The 9306-nt window shown below is 40.4% G+C and overlaps 1 protein-coding gene across 1 annotated transcript; it reads left to right on the top strand.

Annotated features, from left to right (window-relative positions):
* The first annotated feature begins 35 nt into the window (after positions 1-35).
* On the top strand, positions 36-9173 carry slc37a3 (solute carrier family 37 member 3). Its single transcript, XM_085251301.1, has 14 exons — positions 36-153; positions 2305-2503; positions 3518-3632; positions 3908-4000; positions 4326-4409; positions 4562-4707; positions 5047-5143; positions 5252-5336; positions 5712-5920; positions 6003-6144; positions 7010-7111; positions 7281-7480; positions 7652-7717; positions 7963-9173. Exons 2-14 carry the CDS (start codon positions 2427-2429, stop codon positions 8053-8055), a joined length of 1509 nt encoding a protein of 502 aa, XP_085107427.1. The 5' UTR covers positions 36-153; positions 2305-2426; the 3' UTR covers positions 8056-9173.
* The last annotated feature ends 133 nt before the right edge of the window (positions 9174-9306 follow it).

Genomic DNA, 9306 nt, shown 5'->3' with positions numbered 1-9306 from the left:
GGAGCTGTAATTCCACTCCTGTCCTACTGGCGGCAGCAGCGCGCCTTGGCGCTCTGCGAAAGTTGACGTTTGGAGTGACGGGGCAACACACAGTAAACACAAAACTGACGCTTCATCAAGAGCAAGCTAGCCAACGGGACTCAGAGCTGAAAGGTCAGCATATGTTTTTGTTTTCAAAGAGTTAGTAGCAGTCAGCTGTTTTTTCGGAGATGTTTGTGGTGATTTTAAAGGCGCAACGAACCCGGAATTGACTCGAAAGGCTCGAACCAGTATGCGGCTTGTTACTAAGAAAGCCGAGGTGGAGAGAAACTGCTCTGTAGGTGTGGCAGTAGCTTCTTTTCACAAAATAAACGTTAATTCGGTTGGCAGAACAACAGTGGAGGGTTTATAACTTCAGTGGCAAGATGTGTCGTTGATCCACGAAGACGTAAATCATTATTTAACCACGGAGTCCATAAAATTGTGATTGCTTAGTTCAAAACAAAAGCCCGTCTGTTCCGAGCTATCGAAATTTGTCAGCACAGCACGTCTCGGTCATATTCCTCCAGTGTGCTGTATTAAGTGCACAGCATAGCCCACACTGCAGACAATTTTTTGTTAGATCCTTTTTGTCTTCTGGGAGCTTGTCAGACACTTCTGTCCTATATGAAGGTTCTATAACAGCAAAATGAATGAAAAGAGGTGTCCATGATTAAACTTTCCCATGCACCTCATTTGCCACTGTTACAGAGTTTTGTTTTTGTATTGCATCTAGTTTAAAACTAGAGTTTAAACAAGGGTGTACAAACTATTGTAGATACTGTGTAATACTGCCAAAAACTGATTTCCAATGTTTCTGTGTATTTTTTATGTGTAATATCTTTACGTATGTTGGTAAATAGGCTTCGGGTTTACAAAGGGGTTATATATATAATTAAAAAATTATCTGTTTTTCAAGTATCTTTATAAGTCTGTGTTATTGTACTTACATTATAACCAATCCGGTCCTTTATCCCCACTTAAAATAATTTTACAGAACTATTGTAATATTTGCTGCCATGTCTGCTGTCCTCTTGGCCAACTTACTCTTACAAAAGACATTTTTTATGTTAATGAGATTTTTGTAACTGCATAAATAAATGTTATATAAAAGTCACTGTCAAAAACTGATTGCGGCTTCTACCTTGTTACACGAATGTTGTTTGTGGCTCAAGATGACTTTATGTCATCCACAAGGGATACATTTGACATATGTTTCACATATTATAGCCCAACAAGTTACTTATAGCAGTTGAAATACGAGCAATCAGTTTTTGGCAAATACCGGAAATCAGTTTTTGGCAGGCAATCACTTTTTGGCACAACACCGGCCCCTCAGGATTTCCCGTGTCAAGTACTCGAAGTGACTTTCATTTTTATTTTTCACACCTGCTTTCGACCACTTTTATCAAATGTGTCGAGAGTTAGAAAACTCAGATCTCAAACTGACTTCGAGAAATTGGTCCAAGCATTAAAATAGTCATGCTAAGCAAGCAGGTCATCAGCAGCTCACCAGAGTTTTGCCATCATTTCGGTCCGTGTATTCTGGTAGAGCGCTATAAAGATGAAGCAAAGCAGTGTTACAGCTGAACAGGATGGAATGAAGACAGTCAGTGTACACTGGGTCCATTGAGCCCTCTTCTTTTTAAGGCAACACACAAATCCCAGCTTTCAGACGAGGTGCATTACTTCATATTTATCTTTTAACCTATGGGGACATAGTTCTTTAACAAGAAGTACTGACTGGCTGCCATATTGGAATTATCAGAGACTTGAAACGAATTAATGAGCCACAATAATATTTATCCCACAGTCTCCATTGAACTATAGACTGTATATGATAGCTGGATGTACCCACCATATGGATAGTGAGGTCAGGGTGTATTGGTGTGAAGCTTTGAACAGAGTGATGTTACCCATCCTGGTTTTAAAACCAGGGCCGAGCACCATACTGGTCAGTCTTGTTAGGCCTTGCCTAAAGAAAACCCTGCTTTATCATTGTGTTTCACTTTTGTTGGGATAAAAATTGACAACACAAACAGTGTGTTTTATTAGATAAAACTTGTGACTGTCTGCTGAAGCCATAAGCTCATAAGGAAAGTGTTTACACAGGTGATAGATAAGGGGAGCTGAGGGGTTGTTTTCCCATAGGCTTCTGTAAAATCTGCCTTCTTTATGTAATCAGAGGAGTTTCCCCTGTGGTCTGTGTCTGCAGCCCTGTCCTATAATCAGTGCTGAATGAAAAATACGTTATTTAGTTTGACATTGGCTTTCTTTCTTCTCCAGGCACGTCTAGTGATGTGTTTGTCCCATGTGGTATAGTGGAAGACTCTAGCTGAACCCCCTCCCTGTCCTCGAAGACCTTCACCAACACCTTCCTCCTCTTTCTTGTTTTGGCCGCTCCTGTGATGCCTCCATCATGCTGTGCCTCTCTGTCACAGTACACTCATCATCATCTGGTTGTCTTTCTTCTCACCTTCTTTAGGTAATTTGGAGTCACCCCGCCCTATAGAACTTCCTGTAAGCCTTGAGTAGGAATGCAAATGTCATCCTGTGCCGGTGTCTAGATAACATTGTGCTACGTGAGATATCCACAGACTAACAGAAAACTGACAAGAGCTGCACAAACTTGAAAACTTGAAACTGTATCTGGAATGATGGAATTTACACACATTTTTTGCAGCAGTTTTAATCCCAGCAAGTCCAATCTAGCCATATAGTTAATGCAGTGTGAATGCATGTGAGCTGTGAGGTCAAGTTAAAGATCTATGAGAGATTAAATCAGCTCAGATTTATCTGTCTTGTTTTATTATCATACTCTGAAACACATTAGAGTGTAGGAAAAAATAAATGTATCCATTTTCTTGTTTGTTTTTTAACAATTTTTGATCAAATCATATGCATGGAAATGCACATCCCTATTCACTGTGGAGGTTTATTAGTTGTTCGCTGTAACCCTATTTTTGCTACTAACGTTTAGTTTTAGTTTTCTTTTATTTAACAAATCTAGCAAAGAAATTAATGTCGTTTTAAATAGACAGTGTGTATCATATAATAGGCTTTGCTTTATTTTGGTTCAAGTAAAAGTCATATAGAGCAATTGCTGTTGCCATGGCATCGGACATTTGTGCATGAAATCTTTATTACAAGCATAAATTTGGCTTAAGCATTCAGTTGTTTTGGAAGTGGATTTTGTTTGGGGTTTTTTTTTTTTTTCATTTTCATTTTTAAGTATGTAATTTCAGTGTTTCTTGCACAGCTGAAATGACATTACTTTGGAATTTTACCTTTTTATTTACAAGTAGAGAGCTGTTGTACCCAAGAGCCCTCAAAAATCCGTGTTCAAAACAAAAAGCATGTTCAAAACTCATAAATGTAACCTTTAATTGATCCATCATATTAAATAAGAATGAAATAACTGCGCTGCACTTTCAGTAAATGTTTGTCCACATATGTTTTGTCATTCCTTTCTGAGTAAAACTGCTTTCTGTCTTTCCAGCTACGTGTTGCTGCATGCGTCCAGGAAGACATTCAGCAATGTGAAAGTGAGCATCTCAGCTCAGTGGACGCCTTTCATTCTTAATGACAGCTCACCTGACTTCTCGCCTGGCGAGGTAATGAGCATACAGCACAGAACAATGTGTCTCCCACATATACAACGCTGAAATTAAAATAAGTCAGAAATATTTTTGGCTGGCCACAATTCCAAAGTAAAGCCTTTGTTTTTTTTTACTTTTTTTTGTGTGTTATTGTTTTTCAATGTGCACACTTAGCTTCTCTGCAGTTTAACTTAATCCCTGATGCACAAAAGCAAAACTTTTACAGTCACGTCCTTGGTCTAAGAGCCTGTATGAACTCTGCACAATCACGTTTTCTCTGACTGTCCCAGACCTGGCAGGATAATCGTCTGTTTGAGGATGAAAAGCAGGCCACTCTGTTTCTGGGGATTCTGGACTCCATCTTCCTCTTCTCATATGCAGTGGTGAGTACATGATTTTCATTGTTTATTAGGATGCGTCTGCCACACAAATTGGTAAAACTGTGAGCAGAAGATAATTTTGTGTATCGACCCCGTGCCAAGTTGGGCCTGCATTTACTCAGGAATGGAAATCATTTGAACCATCTGGTGACCTGTGTGGATTATGATAAGAGTAAAACAAAGGCCAGCACATCTCTGTAACACTAAGTATCAGATTTGTTCTTGGAACTCACTGAGAAAGTACATTATGCCTGTAATTTGAACAAAATCAGATCAGACTTTTATTTATTTATTTATTTTCTCCATTTTTTTGTTCGTGTCCACACAGGGTCTGTATCTGAGTGGTATGATTGGAGACAGAGTGAACCTCCGCTATGTGCTCTGCTTCGGCCTGTGTGGCTCTGCTGCAGTGGTTAGTACATAGTACAGAATTATATGATTGATTATTAGGGTGGTGGTTTTTGCATTAATCATTGCTGGTATCTGTATAAAATCCACACAAAAAGTAAAGTTTCTGACAACTACAACACCAAACACTCAAGACAGCTGTGCATGTTTCTGCAGGAGTTTGTGTTTGGCACTTTGACTGAATGGCTCCACATCTACAACATCTACCTGTACAGCAGCCTGTGGGTGCTGAACGGCCTGCTGCAGTCGGCCGTCTGGCCCTGCGTGGTGGCCGTCATGGGCAACTGGTTCGGGAAGGCGGGGTGCGTGTCATTTCTGTGAATGTCATTATCTTTGCCTTAACGGCTGCCAGATGAGTTTGGATCACAGACACAGCATCTGTCCAACCCAGAAATATTAGTCAGGCTCATATTTGCCAAGTCGACCTTCATCATACACGCCCAAATGGAAATACAGATGCTCACACTCGCCATCAATAGCCTCTATTCACTGGTGCCACAGTGAGAACATAGGCCTATTTAGACCCAGTTTTGCTCTGCAGCAGGGCATATTCTGCTCATATTAAAAACGGCGAGTGACAGAGTAAAAAATACTTAAAGCTGTTCTATAAATAAACTTAATGCCATTTATCTCTTTTTCAGTCGTGGTTTTGTGTTTGGCCTGTGGAGTGCATGCGCCTCTGTAGGCAACATCCTGGGTGCTTTCCTTGCTTCCAGTGTTCTCAAATATGGATATGAGGTGAAGCACACATAGACAAACATGTTTTATTGTTGCCGCCCCCCCGCCCCACTTAACATTGCCAACAACTAAGCACTGAAATAATGTGCTGACTGTTGCTGTGTGCAGTACGCCTTCCTGGTGACCTCTGTTGTGCAGTTTGCGGGAGGGGTGGTCGTGTTCTTCGGCCTGCTTACCTCCCCAAAGGAAGTTGGTAAGGACTTCAGGAAGCAAGTTAGATGTTAAAAATGTAAAAAATTTGCAGGGTGTTTGCTTGTTTTTTTGTTTTTGCATGCTTTAAATATATTAAGGTGACTCAAAGTACTTCCCAGAATGTTGCATATGTGTTCATATTCTCCATAATGCTTAAAAATTTATAACCCTCATTTCTTCTTAATACATTGGTGCATATACTATGTGATCAGGTTTCAGCTTGTTTTGAAATACCATCAACTTTGTATCTTTACTTTTTATAACTTCTTTCCATGAGAGGTGTGAACTCGTCTCTACCTCAAGTTGAAACAGTTTGAATAAGCTAAACTTTTGATTAAACTTATGGTCTCCTTTAATGTGTGTGTGTGTGTGTCAGGTCTGAGCTTGGAGTCAGAAACTGGACTCAGCCCCATTGAGACAGACACAGACAGCCACAAGCCTCTGATGAGCGACGAGGAGGATGAGGTGGAGGTGGAGAAGTACAGCAGGCGAGGCCAGTCTGTCGAGCAGCCTGTAGAGCCTCCAGCTGAGTCTCCACAGGCCATCGGCTTCTTAAAGGCTTTCTGTCTTCCTGGGGTGTTGCCTGTGAGTGTGAAGAAGACGAACTATATAAAACTATATAACAATGTTTTTATAGTGTGATGACTTTGTCTCGCTTGCACTGCAGTATTCCCTGGCTTATGCATGTCTGAAGCTGGTCAACTACTCCTTCTTCTTCTGGCTTCCCTTCTACTTGAGCAACAACTACAAGTGGAAGGAAGCCCAGGCCGACCGCCTGTCTGTGTGGTATGATGTCGGAGGAATCATCGGTAAGCAGCTGCTTGAAAAAGAAAAAAGTTCTGTTATAAAACTGAGGTTTGACTTTCTATTTTGAAAGAAACAGTCAGTCATCCCTGTGACTAAACACTCAGGCTTCTCTGAACACTCTTTCCAGAAATGTTTTTCCCGACTTTTGGCTGTGCAACCATAGTCCTGATATGGTCATCTCAGATCCCTCCCGCTCTTTACACTTTGTTTGCGAGGGGCAACCAATCAGGGCAAAGTTTGCTTAAAGGAAGTATGTAAGGAGAGGAACTAAAACAGCTTGTTTCAGAGAACTGATGAGCTGGGGACCAGTGTGAGATTGTTTGGAGCTGGGATCAAAGCAAAGCTGCTCTTATAGAGTCCAAGAATAAAATCATTGGAGCTGGTAATGAGCAGTAAAGGTCCTGTTTAAAATCACTTATCACTCATCATTTTGTATGATGCTTAATAATAGAATGTTATTATCACAACTTATAGTAGTGCAGTGGTTCTCTAACGGTGGGGCATGCAGCCTCTGGAGGTGGGGGCACCATCAGATAAGCATAACTTGATTTGGATCCTTCATCCATCTATTTTCTTCCACTTGTCTAATTCAGTGTAGGGGGCGGGGCTAGAGGCCATCCCAGCTGTCATAAGTTGAGAGGCAGAGTACGCCCTCGACAGGTGTGCGGCACGGCTGATTTTGATCCTTGCTGTACTTAATGGTGGTTTAAACAAAATAATGTGTGGTGTGAATATTTATTTATTTTTGGCAGGGTCCTAAAGTGGAGCTGTAATGTATGCAGCCCCACGTGTAATGTATTCATTGGTAAATAACTTTGCAGTTTGTCAGTTCCTAATTTGCCTTGATCATGCTATTTTTTGTATCAGGAGGAACATTTCAGGGTCTGATCTCTGACTTTATGGGGAAGAGAGCGCCGGTGCTGGTCGTCAGTCTGATGCTGGCAATCGGAGCCCTGGTGGGATACAGCCGTAAGTACATGCACGTCATCTAACAACAGCTCACGATCTGATATCTTCTTCTTCATAATAATAAAACAAAAAAAACTGCATTTCATGAGTCAAGGCGTCAAACTCACAATAACACTGTAAGGTTTAAAATTCACACGATTAATTTTGCGTTTAAAATCCACTCTCTCAGGATCACCTAATGACCAGGTGATAAACGGTGTGCTGCTAGCTATTACCGGACTCTTCATTGGTGGGCCGTCCAACATAATCAGTTCGGCCATATCTGCTGACCTTGGCAGGCAGGATGCTCTGAGGGGCAGTAAGGAGGCCTTGGCTACTGTCACTGGTATAGTGGATGGAACTGGAAGTATAGGAGCTGCTGCAGGACAGGTAAAGATAAAAAAAAAATCAAATTGGAGAATTAAACAGAATGAATTTGGCAGCATGAGAGCATGTTTGCTTCCACTGATGCCTTTTTGTGACACAGCTATGACATTGACTGTATACACACGAGTGATCAGACTGACCTTTAATTTGACCATTTTCTCCCTCGTCTTCTAGTACTTGGTGTCTCTGATAGAGAGCAAGCTGGGCTGGATGAGCGTGTTCTACTTCTTCATTGTCATGGTAAGATAATTCTTATCCTTAAAAGGACAAAATGTGTTAAATAAGACTTTAACTTTGAATTAATCAGAAAGGTGTTTACCGAGGTCGTAAATCAAGTGAGATGTAAGCTGGATTTCTTATAAACTCCCCCTGCTGACCGTCACGAAGCATGACACCTGGTTACACTTTTCAGTCCAAGACATTCCATCCATCTTTTATATACAGTTTGCGCTTGTTGCTTAAGGCTTCTTCTCTTCGTGTTACAGACTGCGGGCAGCATTGTGTTCATCACTCCCTTGCTTGTTAGAGAGCTGCGGGCCATGTGGACAGAGAGGCGAGCGCGGCAACGGCAGCTGTAAGAAATCTTAACCACCATCAGTTTTTACTGTAATCAGGTCTGGTGTGATTTTGTGGTTGTTGAAAGATGATGCTACTTACAGTGCATGTAAGATTTGGAGTTTGAGCTGAAGTCCTTGCCTTAAGAAGAAAAAAACCACAACAGGTTGCACTGTTCTGTATATTCAGGGCTTTGTAAAACATCCCAGAATGTACTAATGTGTATATTTTAAGGTTTTAAATGGATGTGAATGTTGATGTATTTGAATCAGTGTTGCCAAATATAGAAACTAGAGCTTCTTACCGTAAAGATCAGACTCTTTGAGAAAGCTTAATGCCCAAGGAATGTGAACAGTGATTGTAAAGTAGAACTCTGTAATCAGTTCTTGTAGATATGTATCATATTTTAGTCATTTTAAATATTGCACTATGTTCTTCTCACAGTAATCAGGCACAAGCCTTAAAACATTTTAATAAATCACTTTTAGAGGTCTGGGAAAGCTCCAGATCACTGCCATTTTATCTCACCTGTGTACAGTTTTTTGTAATTGTGTTTTAATGTTGTACTGTAAAGTCTTTTCATGGCAGGGGGCTGGTTCTCTTCATTCTGTGTACATGTGATTTTCATTTTTCCCTTTTCCATTTACTGTTTGCTCGAATGTTGACATCTTAAGTTTTAGTGTCTTAACTTGCACACACGGGCAGAAATGTTCTTAAACTCTGTGTTAACAGCATAGCATGCCTTATTTCTGTAAAACACACTACCATGGTGGAAAGGTTTGCCTGTGTGCATCAGGAGCCCTGCATATGTTTTAACTGATTTTTAACTGTAAATCCATGTAGGTTATGTCCAGATTTAGGTTTTAACAGCCAGTGTAGGTAAATATGTTTAATTTAGATGCAGTGGTATCTGCAAGGTGGGCAATTTGTTCTGGTTAAGATGGTTAATTTAGCTGCACATTTGCATGTAGCTATATAGGATTGTGTAAAGCACATTTAGGAATAGCTATTGCAATTTTTTTTATCATGCTAAGAAATTTTCTTTGTCTCTTGAAAATAAAAAAAATCATATGAGATTCCATATAATTTTTAACAAATGTAACTGTTTTTTGTTTTAAATAAATGCAATTTTTATTTCATGGTTTGCTGTCTGTGCAGTGTTGTATCAAATCCACCAGGGGGTGCTCTGAATGCAAACTTAAACCTTCACTCCCTTTTCTTTCCTGTTGAAGCAGAAACAAGTGTTGTGCTGGTAATTTCAGTTTATATCCATA

This window comes from Mchenga conophoros, linkage group LG17 (assembly GCF_057382185.1).
Source record: "Mchenga conophoros isolate Kocher_MC1m ecotype Shallow Benthic linkage group LG17, M_conophoros_male_GT1.1, whole genome shotgun sequence".
NCBI lineage: Eukaryota > Metazoa > Chordata > Actinopteri > Cichliformes > Cichlidae > Mchenga > Mchenga conophoros.
Note: the sequence above shows the minus strand (reverse complement) of the source record. Positions and strands in the feature narration are given on the sequence as shown.